The following is a 15389-nucleotide window of genomic DNA, read 5'->3' on the forward strand; positions in this document are numbered from 1 at the left end:
TAAATTAGATATTTAATAGGTTGATTCTTCCCCACCGAAATTTAGGATGTCTACCTGAACATCAGGGGACCTATTGCTGCACAATTCTTTACACTTCTCTCCGAATACTTCCCATTTCAAACTGAAATTTGATTTCTGTGTCTCCTACAGCAGAAATACTGCTGTGATCGGTCAACAATGATGTTTTCTATTACTGTAAATATGCCACTTCCCAACCACATATATGTTGTCAGCTGCCTTTGACACACTTAACTATTCTCCTCCAGCATTTATTTCATGTGTTCCAATTTTGTGGCACTGCAGTCTCTGTTTCCGTTCATAATTGTCCCAAGGACAGCTCAATTTTCAGGCTTCCCATCTGACTAAAATGGGATGGTGATGGTCCAGCACTGGTGGTTTATTACATCACTGAGTCCATAAAAATATTCTACTGGACATAGCTACAAAGCAGTCTTTGAAACAGGCAGTTGGCCAATTTAAAATACTATTTGATATCTTATGATGTATCTTATTTATTCTTTCATGGGATGTACCCATTCCTAATTGCCTTTGTAGGTAGTTAAGAGTCAACCACATTGTTGTGGGTCTGAAGCCACATGTAGGCCATTCCACATAAGGAGTGCAAGAACATTTGTGAACCAGATGGGTTTTTAATGACTAATACCGATGGTGTCGTTTTCACTATTACTGAGTCTAGTTTTCGTTCCAGTTTTTATTTTGATTAATTAATTGAATTTTAATTCCACCAGCTGCTGTGGTGGGATTTGCTTCTGCATTAATAGCCCAGTGACTAGTACCTAGGACCTCAGTGACCATTTTAGATTTACATTGGGCAGGGCATGAGTTGTGCATGCTCCGATCAGCCTTTTAGTTGCTGAGCTGATGAGGATCTAAAAGGTAAGTTCTGCTTTTTTTAAGGTCAGGCAGAGGAGAACTGCTCTTTCCCATCTTCTTGTAGCCCAGTTCCTTCTGGCTGTCTTGAGGCACCTGATCTCTAGTCACAACCTCAGGCCGGAACTACCAGCATTCCAACAGCCGGCTGCTGAAAGTGTGTTCAGGAAAAATCCATGCCTTTGTATCGTCCCGTGCTTATTCTACCTTAGGACCATAGGAACAGGAGTAGGCCATTCAGCCTATTCTACCTCAGGAACATAGGAACAGCAGTAGGCCATTCAACCCCTCGAGCCTGTCCCACCATTCAATGAGATCATGCTGATCTGTGACCTAACTCCATATACATTCCTTAGGCTTATATCCCTTAATATCTTTGCATAACAAAACCTATCTATCTCCAACTTAAAATTAACAGCTGATCTAGCTTAAACTGCTGTTTGTGGGGGAGAGTTCCAAACCTCTACCACCCTTTGAGCGAAGAAGTTCTTCCTAACATCTTTCCTGAGTGGTCTAGCCCTAATTTTTAGACTAGTTTTAGAATCTCCAACCAGCGGAAATAGTTTATCTTTATCTACCCTGTCTTTCCCTGTGTTGTGGGTCTCCCTCATTATACTACCAGGCTCCACCCTTGATCCTCTTCTCTCCATTTATAATGTGGAGATGCCGACGTTGGACTGGGGTGAGCACAGTAAGAAGTCTTACAACACCAGGTTAAAGTCCAACAGGTTTGTTTCGATGTCACTAGCTTTCGGAGCGCTGTAGGCCATTTATATAGTGCCCATTAGTGGCAACGCCAATCAGCAGAAGATCTGATTTCTTATGATACCCTACTGCACATTTCCAGGTCTTTTATTTCCTGGTCTATTATTCAGCTCTTCAGAGGTTTGTCCACAATTAAGGTCTTGGATGAATCAGAATTTCCTGCAGCTTAATATAGGCAAACCAAAGCTTTTTTTACTCATCAATTCCTCCGTGCTCTTTTGTCACCTCCGTCATTTTTCCAACTTCCATGGCAGAGTATTTCTGCAAATGGGAACTTCCGCATGCTGCTTAGTCTTAGCTGAGCTTTCTTCTTCACATTAGTTGACACTAGTCTCTTCCTTTTTCCTCGTCATCTTTGCTTTATCATTGATTAGCTGATCTTTCAATTAGCATGCCCAAGATGTCCCACAACCTTGTGTTACCTCTTTTCCCCCCTGCTTTCAAAATTCTTTCTAAAACCTTCTTGCTCACTCTTTTTGTCATTGTCCTCATACATTCCATATCTGTGGTATAATACCTGTTCTCCATTGGTTTGTGCCCATTTTCTTTGCTCTGAGATATTTGTCCAATACAAAAGATGATGTGTAAGTGGATCTTGTTGCATCTCTTTATTTCATTGAATAAACCATTAGGGAGCAAAATTATTTTGGAATAAATTTTAATGTACACTGGATTTTATTTGTCGCTCTACGAAGTTGAAATAGAAAACTTCTGAGAGATTTAAAAAACCTAACTCGCCTTTGATTAGTTGATTGTAACTTTCGAAGTATCTTTAACCTTTCCTGCCAGTTATTTCCTTGAAAGACAAGTATAGCTGTTACTCATATGCTGTTTTGTTAAACTAATTTTGTTAAACACCTTTCTTATACCAAGTCTTATTTATGACAAAATTAAAGGGAAAATTATTGAGCAAGTCTAATTAATTGTAAGTAGTAATAAAAATGGCAATATATATCAACACAAAATTAAAACAGAATTTCATCTGTAAAATTTGGATTAATATCTCATGCTTCCTGCTTCTGAACAGAATTTGTATGATTATGAAAAGTGCAGAATTTCTCTGCTTTCACAAATATAATAAAGTTACATTTGTATGTCCACAAGTATGCGTATCATTCTATTGAGTGAAGTAATTTTCAAGTCATTCTTTTACAGGTCAGAGGAACAACAATCACCAAAGTAAGTTTGCTATTTCTTCCTCCATCCTTTGTAAAGTGCTATCAATTATAGTGGGTCAGATATTGCTGGAAAAATAGCACCATGTTAATCATGCATATCGATATTTACATATAAATTGGCCAGCAAGTTCAGGGGATTAAGAGATAATGCCGTGATTTGTGAATCTCTAGAACTTGTTGGTTGATTTATACAGCTCCAAAGTTTGCTTCACACAAATAGTATCTTGCCCTTAGCCTTCCAATCATTTTAAAGAAATTGCTGAATTTGCAAATTAATTGCCAATAAACTTGTAACGGAGAGTCAGGTCTGGAACACAACAATATGAACATTACTAATACAATGCAAATTAACTTTTTTGTCCAATTCAGATTTTTGAATCTCATTCCTGCATGTAAATCATTTAGAAATTTTACGAAGCCGCTTTTCTCTGTTTCTTCTCTCTTTCTTAATCCAATCTTTCTTCGTCAACATAAGACCATAAGAACTAGGAGCAGGAGGAGGCCATCCGGCCCTTCGAGCCTGTTCCGCTATTCAATAAGATCATGGCTGATCTCTCTGTGGACTCAGCTCCACTTACCTGCCTGCTCACCATAACCTTTTATTCCTTTACTGTTCAAATATCCATCTACCTTTGCCTTAAAAACATTTAACAAGGTAGCTTCAACTCTTACACTGAGCAGGAAATTCCACAGATTCACGATCCTTTGGGTGAAGAACTTCCTCCTCAACTCTGTCCTAAATCTGCTCCCCCTTATTTTGAGGCTATGCCCCCTAGTTCTGCTTTCACCCGCCAGTGGAAACAGCATCCCTGCTTCTATCCTTTCTATTCCCTTCATAATTTTATATGTTTCTATAAGATCCCCCTCATTCTTCTAAATTCCAATGAGTATAGTCCCAGTCTACTTAGTTTGTCCTCATAAACTAATCCTCTCAACTCCGGAATCAAACTAGTGAATCTCCTCTGCACACCCTCCAGTGCCAGCACATCCTTTCTCAAGTACGGAGACCAAAACTGTACACAGTACTCCAGGTGTGGCCTCACCAGCACCCTATACAGCTGCAAAATAACCTCCCTGCTTTTAAACTCTATCCCCCTAGCAATGAAGGACAAAATACCATTTGCCTTCTTAATTACTTGTTGCACCTGCAAACCAACTTCTTGTGAATCATGCACAAGGAGCATGCAGCAACTTTTTACCAGTTAAATAATAGTCCATTTTACTGTTATTCCTACCAAAATGGATGACCTTACATTTATCAACATCTGCCGGACAATTGCCCACTCACTGAAACTATCTATATCCCTCTGCAGACTTTCAGTATCCTCTGCACACTTGGCTCTACCACTCATCTTAGTGTCATCTGCGAACTATGACACATTACACTTGGTCCCCAACTCCAGATCATCTATGTAAATTGTAAACAATTGCAGACCCAACACTGATCCCGGAGGCACACCACGAGCCACTGATCGCCAACCAGAAAAACACACATTTATCCCCACTCTTTGCTTTCTGTCAGTTAACCAATCTTCTATCCAAGCTAATACATTATCCGTAACTCCATGCGCCTTTATCTTATGTAGCAGCCTTTTGTGTGGCACATTGTCGAATGCCTTCTGGAAATCCAGATACACCACATCCAACGGTTCCCCATTGTCCATCGTGCTCGTAATGTCCTCAAAGAATTGTCATGATATGCAGACATGCAGATAATGATATACAGACAGGCAGCTAATGAACATAGAGAACAGGACATGACCAATGAGCAGGCAGGACACTCAGGGGTGGTATCTCACTATAAAAGGCACGAGGCACTCACACTCCGCCTCTTTCCACTGATGAACCTCTACAGAGTGAGTCAGGGTGTAGAGACAGTATCACACCTCCAGCACGTGGCTAAGAGCTAGTCTGGTTCAGTCAGACAGAATAACCACATTTAGGTTAGCAGAGAGTCGAATTCATAGAGAACTGAGCCAACTCTGCTACTGGTTCAATAAATCAGATTGAACTAACTTCAAGGTCTGGAGTATCTTTTGGTTAAAGCTGCATCCAGTTGGACTTCCGGGTGCGGCGATGACCAGCTAAGTTGCACGTTTCGGCACCTCCCGTATCAACGGACGTTTGGGCTCTTATCGGGAGCCCCAATGGAAATTTTCAAAGGCTAAACCCAGTGTGAGGCGACATAGGAAGGAGTCCCCCCGGGTGTGGATGGAAAGAAGTGATAGTAGTGGCCAGATTGTGGAGGATCCTCTGGAGCAGTGGCAGAGAAGGGAAGGGAGAAGCAAGATGGCGGCTGAGGGAGCCCAGTTGGTATGGGGCCTGGAACAGCAGGAGTTCCTCCGGCGATGTGTGGAGGAGCTCAAGAAGGAGGTGCTGGCGCCGATGCTGCAGGCGATTGAGGGGCTGAAGGAGACGCAAAAGACCCAAGAGATGGAGCTCCGTGGAGTGAAGGCAAAGGCTGCCGAAAATGAAGACGAGATACAGGGCTTGGTGGTGAAGACGGAGACGCACGAGGCGCTACACAAGAGGTGTATGGAGAGATTGGAAGCCCTGGAAAATAGCTCGAGGAGGAAGAACTTAAGGATTTTGGGTCTTCCCGAAGGGGCAGAGGGAGCGGACGTTGGGGCGTACGTGAGCGTGATGCTCCATACCTTAATGGGAGCTGAGGCCCCGACGGGCCCCCTGGAAGTGGAGGGAGCGTACCGGGTCCTCGTGAGAAGACCAAAGGCAGGGGAAATACCGCGAGCAATAGTGGTGAGATTCCACCGCTACAAGGACAGGGAGATAGTCCTGAGATGGGCTAAGACGACACGGAGCAGCAGATGGGAGAACGCGGTGATCCACGTCTACCAAGATTGGAGTGCGGAGGTGGCGAGAAGGAGGGCGAGTTTCAATCGGCGAAGGCGAAGACCATCGTGGCGGACAGTGGGGTTAGGTACGTGATGGTGAGTGGCAGATTGCAAGGTGAAGCCGTGGTGCTGGTGAACGTATATGCCCCGAACTGGGATGATGCGAACTTTATGAAGCGTATGTTGGGGCGCATCCCGGACCTGGAGATGGGAAAGTTGGTAATGGGGGGGGGACTTCAACACGGTGCTGGACCCAGGGCTGGACCGGCCCAGATCTAGGACCGGGAGGAGGCCGGCAGCGGCCAAGGTGCTTAAGGGCTTTATGGAGCAGATGGGAGGAGTGGATCCCTGGAGATTTCCTAGACCGAGGTGTAAAGAGTTTTCCTTCTTCTCCCACGTCCATAGAGTGTACTCCCGGATAGATTTCTTTGTCCTGGGAAGGGCACTGATCCCGAAGGTGGCAGGAGTGGAGTACTCGGCTATAGCCATTTCAGATCATGCCCCACATTGGGTAGATCTGGAACTAGGTGAGGAAAAGGAGCAACGCCCACTTTGGAGATTGGACATGGGACTGTTGGCGGACGAGGGGGTATGTGGAAGGGTGAGGGGATGTATTGAAAGATACCTAGAGGTCAATGATGACGGAGAGGTCCAGGTGGGAGTAGTCTGGGAGGCGCTGAAAGCGATGGTGAGAGGGGAGCTGATCTCCATAAGGGCCCATAAGAGGAAACAAGAGGGTAAAGAAAGGGACAGACTGATTGGGGAGATTTTGAGTGTGGATAGGCAATATGTGGAGTCTCCGGACGAAGGGCTATACAGGGAAAGACGGAGACTACACATGGACTTTGACTTGTTGACCACGGGTAAGGCGGAGACGCAGTGGAGGAAGGCACAGGGAGTACAGTATGAATACGGAGAGAAGGCGAGCCGACTGCTGGCCCAACAACTTAGGAAGAGGGGGGGGCGGCGAGAGAGATCGGAGGAGTTAGAGACGAGGAGGGAAGGATGGAACAGAGAGCGGAGAGGGTGAACGGGGTATTTAAGGTATTCTATGAGAGGCTGTATAAGGCCCAACCCTCGGAAGGGAAAGAGGGAATGATGCATTTCCTAGACCAGTTGGAGTTCCCGAAGGTTGAGGAGCAGGAGAGGACAGGACTGGGAGCGCAGATTGAGGTAGAGGAGGTGGTAAAAGGAATCGGGAGCATGCAGGCAGGGAAGGCCCCGGGACCAGATGGGTTCCCAGTGGAATTTTATAGGAAATATGTGGACCTGCTAGCACCACTCGTGACGAGAACCTTCAATGAGTCTAAGGAAAGGGGGACCCTACCCCCGACAATGTCGGAGGCGACGATATCGCTGATCCTGAAAAAAGACAAAGACCCGCTGCAGTGCGGGTCATACAGGCCCATCTCCCTCCTGAACGTAGATGCCAAGCTATTGGCCAAAGTGATGGCGACAAGGATAGAGGACTGTGTCCCTGGGGTGGTGCATGGTGACCAAACAGGATTTGTTAAAGGGAGGCAATTGAATGCCAATCTACGGAGGTTGGTAGGGGTGATGATGATGCCCCCACCGGAGGGGGAGGCGGAGATAGTGGTGGCTATGGATGCAGAGAAGGCATTTGATAGAGTGGAGTGGGACTATCTGTGGGAGGTACTGAAGAGATTTGGATTTGGAGAAGGGTTCATTAGATGGGTTTGGCTCCTATACGGGGCCCCGGTGGCAAGTGTGATTACGAACAGGCAACAATCCGACTACATCCGCGTTGGCAATTGAGCCATTGCCCATAGCGCTGAGGGGCTCCAGGAAGTGGAGAGGGGTACTTCGAGGAGGAGAAGAACATCGGGTGTCATTATACGCGGATGATCTGCTGTTATATGTCGCGGACCCAGTGGAGGGGATGCCTGAGATAATGCAGACACTCGGAGTTTGGAGAGTTTTCGGGATACAAACTGAATATGTGGAAAAGTGAACTGTTTGTGATGCACCCTGGGGAACAGGGCAGGGGAATAGACGAGCTGCCGCTGAGGAGGGTAACAAGAGATTTCCGGTATTTAGGGATCCAGGTGGCCAGGGACTGGGGAACCTTGCATAAGCTTAACTTGACGCGACTGGTAGTGCAGATGGAGGAGGACTTTAAGAGGTGGGATATGGTGCCCCTGTCATTGGCGGGCAGGGTGCAGGCGGTTAAAATGGTGGTCCTCTCGAGGTTTCTTTTTGTGTTTCAGTGCCTCCCCATACTGATTACAAAGACCTTTTTTAAGAAGGTGGACAGGAGCATCATGAGCTTTGTGTGGGCCGGAAAGACCCCAAGGGTAAAGAGGGGGTTCCTGCAGCGCAGTAGAGATAGAGGGGGATTGGCACTGCCGAGTCTGAGTGATTATTATTGGGCCGCTAACGTGTCTATGATATGTAAGTGGATGAGGGAAGAAGAAGGAGCGGCGTGGAAAAGGCTGGAGATGGCGTCCTGTAGGGGAACTAGCTTAAAAGCACTGGCAACGGCGCCGCTGCCGTTCTCCCCGAAAAGGTACACCACAAACCCAGTGGTGATGGCGACTCTGAAGATTTGGGGGCAGTGGAGACGACATAGGGGAGTGAAGGGGGCCTCAATGTGGTCCCCGATAAGGAACAACCACAGGTTCGTCCCGGGAATGGATAGACGGGGGATTTCAATCTTGGCAGCGAGCAGGAATTGCGAAACTGAAGGACTTGTTCTTGGACGGGACGTTCGTGAGTCTGGGAGCACTAACAGAAAAATACGGGTTGCCACCTGGGAATGCATTTCGCTATATGCAAGTGAGGGCATTTGTGAGGCAACAGATAAGGGAATTTCCGCAGCTCCCGGCTCAAGGGATCCAGGACAGAGTGATTTCGGGGGCATGGGTGGGTGACGGTAAGGTGTCCGATATGTACAGGGAAATAAGAGATGAGGGGGAGACGATGATAGAGGAACTGAAAGGAAAATGGGAGGAGGAGCTGGGGGAAGAGATTGAGATGGGGCTGTGGGCAGATGCCCTAGGTAGGGTACATTCCTCGTCCTCGTGTGCCAGGCTCAGCCTGATCCAATTCAAGGTACTACACAGGGCGCATATGACGGGAGCAAGATTGAGCAGGTTTTTTGGGGTGGAGGATAGGTGCGGGAGGTGCGCGGGAAGCCCTGCGAACCACACCCACATGTTCTGGTCATGTCCGGTATTGCACGGGTTCTGGGTGGGTGTGGCAAAAGTGATTTCAAAGGTGGTGGGAGTCCGGGTCGAACCAAGCTGGGGGTTGGCTATATTCGGGGTTGCAGATGAGCCGGGAGTGCAGGAGGCGAGAGAGGCCGATGTTTTGGCCTTTGCGTCCCGAGTAGCCCGGCGAAGGATTCTACTTATGTGGAAAGAAGCTAAACCCCCGGGCGTGGAGGCCTGGATAAACGACATGACAGGGTTTATAAAATTGGAGCGGATAAAGTACGCACTAAGAGGTTCGGCTCGGGTTCACCCGGCGGTGGCAACCGTTCCTCGACTATCTCGCAGAACGATAAGGGAAAATAGGAAAGACAACAGCAGCAACCCAGGGGGGAGGGGGGGGGGGGGGGAGAGGGGGGAGGGTCCATTCGGGTCTTTGGTTTTTTTTTTGTGTGTTGTTACATAATTGTTGTTCATATTTATCTTCTCAATGTTACTATTTCTTTTTGTTTTTTATTTGTGTTGGCACTTGCCGTTAGTTAATATATTATTTTAAAAACGATCGATGTATATACTGTTACAAAGTTGTAAAAATGGAAAATTCTTGGTTGATCGAAAAACTTGAATAAAATATATATTTTTTTTTTTAAAAGCTGCATCCAGTTGCAGCCTGTGTTATCCCAGAATACATAACACAACATGCTACCAGGAGACTGCTTAATCTAGGTGCTTTATTTCGGTCCGTTCCGTGACGACCAGCGAATGTATCCCGGCACCATGGAGAAGATTCAGGCTCCTCACCAGCTCAGGACCTCCGGCAATCTCAGTGCCAACTGGCGGACATTCAAGCAAATGTTTCTGCTGTACATTGAAGCTTCAGACCTCATGGCTGCGCCTGATGCAAGGAAGATGGCGCTTCTCCTCTCAACAGCGGGTGATCAAGCCATCGAACTCTTCAACTCTTTTCACTTTACCGAAGGCCAGGACAAGACAAAGTTTCAGACCATCCTGGACAAGTTTGACAGTCACTGTGAAGTGGACACCAATGAATCTTCGAGCGCTACATATTCAAACAGCGTCTACAAGGTAAAGATGAATCTTTCAACTCCTTCTTAACTAACCTCCGCCTGCTAGTGCTGTCCTGCAACTTTGGTGATATTGCTGACTCCATGATCAGAGACCAAATCGCTTTTGGAGTTCACTCTGATCCTCTGAGAGAGTAGCTACTGAAAATCAAGCACATGATCCTGCCAGTCGCGATTGAAACATGCACAGTGCATGAGCACGCCAAAAATCGCTATGCCCAGTACAAATTGGCTGAAAATGAGAAACTTGCCTCCCACGAGGCAGAGTGTGTGCAGGCCATCTCCTGGACGCAGCGCCTGAGCATTGATGAAAGCGGCCATTTCGCGTGCTTTTCCTGGGGCTCCACGCATGCGCGATGCGAACGGGATAACAAAGCGGCCGACACCCGCACTGCGCATGTGCGACGACGCGCGGAGCATCAGGACGCCAACGTCATGACGTGCTTGAACTGCGGCAACACCCACTTAAAGAAACACTGCCCTGCAAGAGGCAGGCGATGTTTAAACTGCGGGAAGCCTGGACATTATGCAACCTTGTGCAGGTCTGTCCCACCAGTCAGGGGCCAGCGCTCCCAATTCAGACGATGGCGCGTTCAGAGTGTGCAACAACGATTACAGGATTCTGATCCTGGCAGCACAACGGATCCAGAGGAAGAATGCCTGGACTCCGCCTACTGTGTGGGCATCATTGCCAAATGTGAATATGCCACATCCAACTCATCACAAATTCAATCTATCCTCGCTGTGGATTCTGCGGACGAATGGCGTGCGTTGATGCAGGTCAACCACTGCTCCATCCAGTTTAAGTTGGACACAGGTGCTTCTGCCAACCTTCTCTCACAGGCAGATTTCAAACGCATGAAGAAGCCCCCCAAGGTCCTTCCAGCAGCCTTCAGGCTCCTGGACTACAACGGAAATGCCATCACGACACTGGGATCCTGCCATCTACTCGTCTCCAACCGGAGCACCCATGCACGATTACATTTTGAAATTGTCAAGCCATACAGGGCATCCCTACTTGGCACGCAGGCCTGCAAGCAGCTGAACCTCATGCAGCGGGTTTACACAACGACATCCTCCAATGTGGATCTTTAGGCCAGCATTGACGACATCCGCGCTCAGTATCCAGATGTGTTCGACGGGATGGGCACGCTGCCATATCGATACAAGATTCTGCTATGACCTGATGCCAAGCCAGTGGTTCACGCACCATGCCGGGTCCGTGCTCCGCTGAGGGAGCGCCTGAAGGCACAGCTCAAGGATCTTCAGCAACAGGGCATCATTTCCAAAGGTAACCGAACCGACTGACTGGGGGAGCTCGATGGTATGTGTTAGAAAGCCTTCGGGAGACCTGCGCGCCTGCATTGATCCCAAGGATCTCAATAAGAATATAGTGCGTGAACACTACCCCGTCCCGAAGCGGGAGGAACTCACCAGTGAGATGGCACACGCACGTTTTTTCACTAAGTTAGATGCATCACATGCAAATTCAGCTGGATGAGTCCAGCAGACGGCTCCGCACCTTCAACACACCATTTGGCAGATACTGCTATCATCGCATGCCGTTTGGCATTGTCTCGGCATCGGAGATCTTCCATCGCATCATGGAGCAGATGATGGAGGGCATTGAAGGGGCTCGTGTGTACGTCGACAACATCATCATATGGTCCACAACCCCCGAAGAGCATGTTTCCCATCTTCAGCAGGTATTACGAAGTGTCCATGCCAATGGCCTGAAGCTGAACAGGTCCAAATGTTGCTTTGGCATGTCGACACCAAAGTTCCTAGGTGACCAGATCTCTCAGCAGGGCGACACAGACAAGGTCAAGACCATTGAAGCCATGAAGGTCCCTGAAGACAAGAAGGCGGTGTTGCGCTTCCTGGGCATGGTCAATTTTCTGGGCAAGTTCATCCCAAACCTGGCCTCACACCTCGACCCTACGAAACCTGGTGAAAAAGTCCACTGCCTTTGAGTGGAAGGCAGCACATCAGGCAGAGTGGTTGGAGCTGAAAGCCAAGCTCACCACTGCACCCTTCTTGGCATTTTTCGACCCAGACAGGGAGACAAAGATCTCGACAGATGCGAGCCAGGATGGCATCGGTGTGGTGCTGCTTCAACGCGATGACACTTCATCCTGGGCACTGGTCGCCTACGCATCGAGGGCCATGACGCCCACCGAAACAAGGTATGCTTAAATAGAGAAGGAATGCCTGGGTCTTCTCACTGGCATTCTCAAGTTTCCCGACTATGTCTACGGCCTGCCGACATTCACTGTTGAGACGGATCATAGGCCTCTGGTCCACATTATCTACAAGGACCTGAACGACATGACGCCTCGGTTGCAATGTATCCTCCTCAAACTCAGAAGGTACGACTTTGACTTAGTGTACACGCCTGGCAAGGAGCTCATCATCGCTGATGCATTATCCCGCTCCATCACATTGCCTAGTGAACCGCTGGAAATCATCCGGCAGATTGAATCACAGGTGCAGCTGTGTGCTAGTACCCTCCCGGCGTCTGATGAGAAGGTGGTTCGTATCCGCGAGGAGACAGCCAAAGACCCCCTCTTGCAGCGTGTCATGCACCACCTCGCCAATGGCTGGCAGAAAGGGCAGTGCCCTCAATTTTACAGTGTAAAGGACGACCTGACGGTGATTGATGGTATCCTCCTCAAGCTGGTCCGGATTGTCATTCCACTCAGTCTCCAGAGCTTGGTGCTTCGCCAAATCCATGAGGAAACCTGGGCGTCGAGAAGTGCAGACGCAGAGCCAGGCAGGCTGTCTACTGGCCCAGTATTAGCCAGGACATCTCGAACATGGTCCTCAACTGAGCGACCTGTCAACGCTTCCAGCCAGCGCAGAGCAAGGAGACGCTCCAGCAGCATGAAATCGAGACCTCCCCGTGGTCCAAGGTTGTCATCGACCTCTTTCGTGCGAATGGTCATGACTACGTCTTGATTACTGACTATTTCTCCAATGACCCTGAAGTCGTGAAGCTCTCAGACCTCATATCTCGGATTGTCATCAAGGCCTGTAAGGAGACGTTTTCCAGGCATGGTATCCCACTCAATGTCATGAGTGACAATGGCCCGTGCTTCAACAGCCACGAGTGGTCTATGTTTGCCAAGTCATACCATTTCAAACATGTCACTTCCAGCCCACACTATCCGCAGTCCAATGGGAAGGTTGAAAAAGGGGTGCACATTGTGAAACAGCTCATCTGCAAGGCCGCGGATTCTGCTTCTGACATCTACATCGCGCTGCTTGCGTCCAGGGCGACCCCACTGTCCACTGGCATGTTGCCGGCCCAATTCCTGATGAACAGGGACCTGCAGACAACACTTCCAGCCATACACTTGCCCAACCTGGATCACCTCCCGGTGCTGCAGAAGGTGTAGCAGCTCCGAAACCAGCAGGGCTATGATGCTCATGCCACCGATTTGCCCGTGTTATCCCCGGCAGACACTGTCAGGATCAAGATGGTGGCTGGTCTGCTCCAGTTGTCGTTCGACAGGCTGCGCCCGCTCGTATGTTGTACGAATGGCTGATGGTTCTGTTGTGCGACGAAACAGACAGGCACTGTGCAAAATTGCCTGCCCGCAAACGCTTTCTTCTCCATTTCCGTCCGTTGTTTTGCCACCTCCTGATACCTCGAACTACGAGACCACCAGTCAGGCTTCCATCCCGCCTGTCAAGGCGCTGTCGTCCCCAACACCACCCCTCCGGCGGTCGACAAGAATCAAACGCAAGCCCCAGAGACTGGACTTATGAACATTTGTTTTGTTTGCTATGTTCTGTTTTCTCACATTAGACAGCTGTCTTCACATGTAAATACGTTCACGTATGCCACCGCTTGTAAATATGTTAATATATGCCACCACATGTAAGTATATTCCCATGTGCCAACAAAACATTTTTTTTTAAAAAGGGGGGAGATGTCATGATATGCAGACATGCAGATAATTATATACAGACAGGCAGCTAATGAACACAGAGAACAGGACATGACCAATGAGCAGGCAGGACACTCGGGTGGTATCTCACTATTAAAGGCACGAGGCACTCACACTCCGTGTCTTTCCACTGATGAACATCTACAGAGTGAGTCAGGGTGTATGTACACTATCACACCTCCAGCACGTAGCTAAGAACTCGTCTGGTTCAGTCAGACAGAGTAACCGCACTTAGGTTAGCAGAGAGTCGAACTCATAGAGAACTGTGCTAACTGCTGCTGGTTCAATAAATCAGATTGAACTAACTTCAAGGTCTGGAGTATCTTTTGGTTAAAGCTGCATCCAGTTGCAGCCTCTGTTATCCCAGAGTACATAACACAACACAAATTCCACTAAATTAGTCAAACATGACCTGCCTTTCATGAACCCATGCTGCATCTACCCAATGGGACAATTTTTATCTAGATGTCTCGTTATTTCTTCCTTAATGATAGATTCAAGTATTTTCCCCATTACAGAAGTTAAGCTAACCGGCCTTAGTTACCTGCTTTTCATCTGCCTCCTTTTTTAAACAGTGGCATCACATTTGCTGTTTTCCAATCTGCTGGAACTGCCCAGAGTCCAGCGAATTTTTGTAAATTACCACAAACGCATTAGCTATTTCCCCGCCACCTCTTTAGTATCCTGGGATGCATTCTATCAGGGCCACCTTTAGCCCCATTAGCTTGCCCAACACTACTACTTTAGTGATAATGATCGTTTCTAGGTTCTCACCTGTATAAGGCTCTGGTCAGACCCCATTTGGAGTATTGTGGGCAGTTTTGGGCCCAGTATCTAAGGAAGGATGTGCTGGCTTTGGAAAGGGTCCAGAGGCGGTTCACAAGAATGATCCCAGGAATGAAGAACTTGTCGTAAGAGGAACCGTTGAGGATTCTGGGTCTGTCCTCATTGGAGTTTAGAAGGATGAGGGGGAATCTTATTGAAACTTACAGGATACTGCAAGGCCTGGATAGAGTGGACGTGGAGAGGATGTTTCCAGTTGTAGGAAAACATAGAACCACAGGACACCATCTCAGACTAAAGGGACAATCTTTTAGAACAGAAATGAGGAGGAATTTCTTCTGCCAGAGGGTGGTGAATCTGTGGAACTCTTTGCCGCAGAGATTTGTGGAGGCCAAATCACTGAGTGTCTTTAAGACAGAGATAGATAGGTTCTTGATTAATAAGGGGATCAGGGGTTATGGGGAGAAGGCAGGAGAATGGGGATGAGAAAATATCAGCCATGATTGAATGGCGGAGAGACTCGATGGGCTGAGTGGCCTAATTCTGCTCCTATGTCTTATGGTCACCTGCCATAACCTGCTTGCCAGCAATTATTGGTATGTTATTTGTGTCTTCCACTGTGAAGAACGGCACAAAATACCTGTTCAGTGCCTCAGCCATTTCTTCATTTCTCATTAAATCCCCCTTCCCATCCTCTAAAAGACCAATGTTT

The 15389-nt window shown here is 47.9% G+C and overlaps 1 protein-coding gene across 6 annotated transcripts in view; it reads left to right on the forward strand.

Moving 5' to 3' along the window:
• LOC140425064 (tyrosine-protein phosphatase non-receptor type 3-like) overlaps nt 1-15389 on the forward strand; it is a 422164-nt gene that overhangs the window by 228110 nt on the left and 178665 nt on the right. For all 6 annotated transcript variants that reach the window (XM_072508895.1, XM_072508894.1, XM_072508892.1 and 3 more), the window contains one exon: nt 2812-2835. In XM_072508895.1, the coding sequence (XP_072364996.1) occupies nt 2812-2835 (24 nt within the window). The remainder of the gene's footprint in view (nt 1-2811; nt 2836-15389) is intronic.

The sequence above is a fragment of the Scyliorhinus torazame genome, chromosome 6, assembly GCF_047496885.1.
Source record: "Scyliorhinus torazame isolate Kashiwa2021f chromosome 6, sScyTor2.1, whole genome shotgun sequence".
NCBI lineage: Eukaryota > Metazoa > Chordata > Chondrichthyes > Carcharhiniformes > Scyliorhinidae > Scyliorhinus > Scyliorhinus torazame.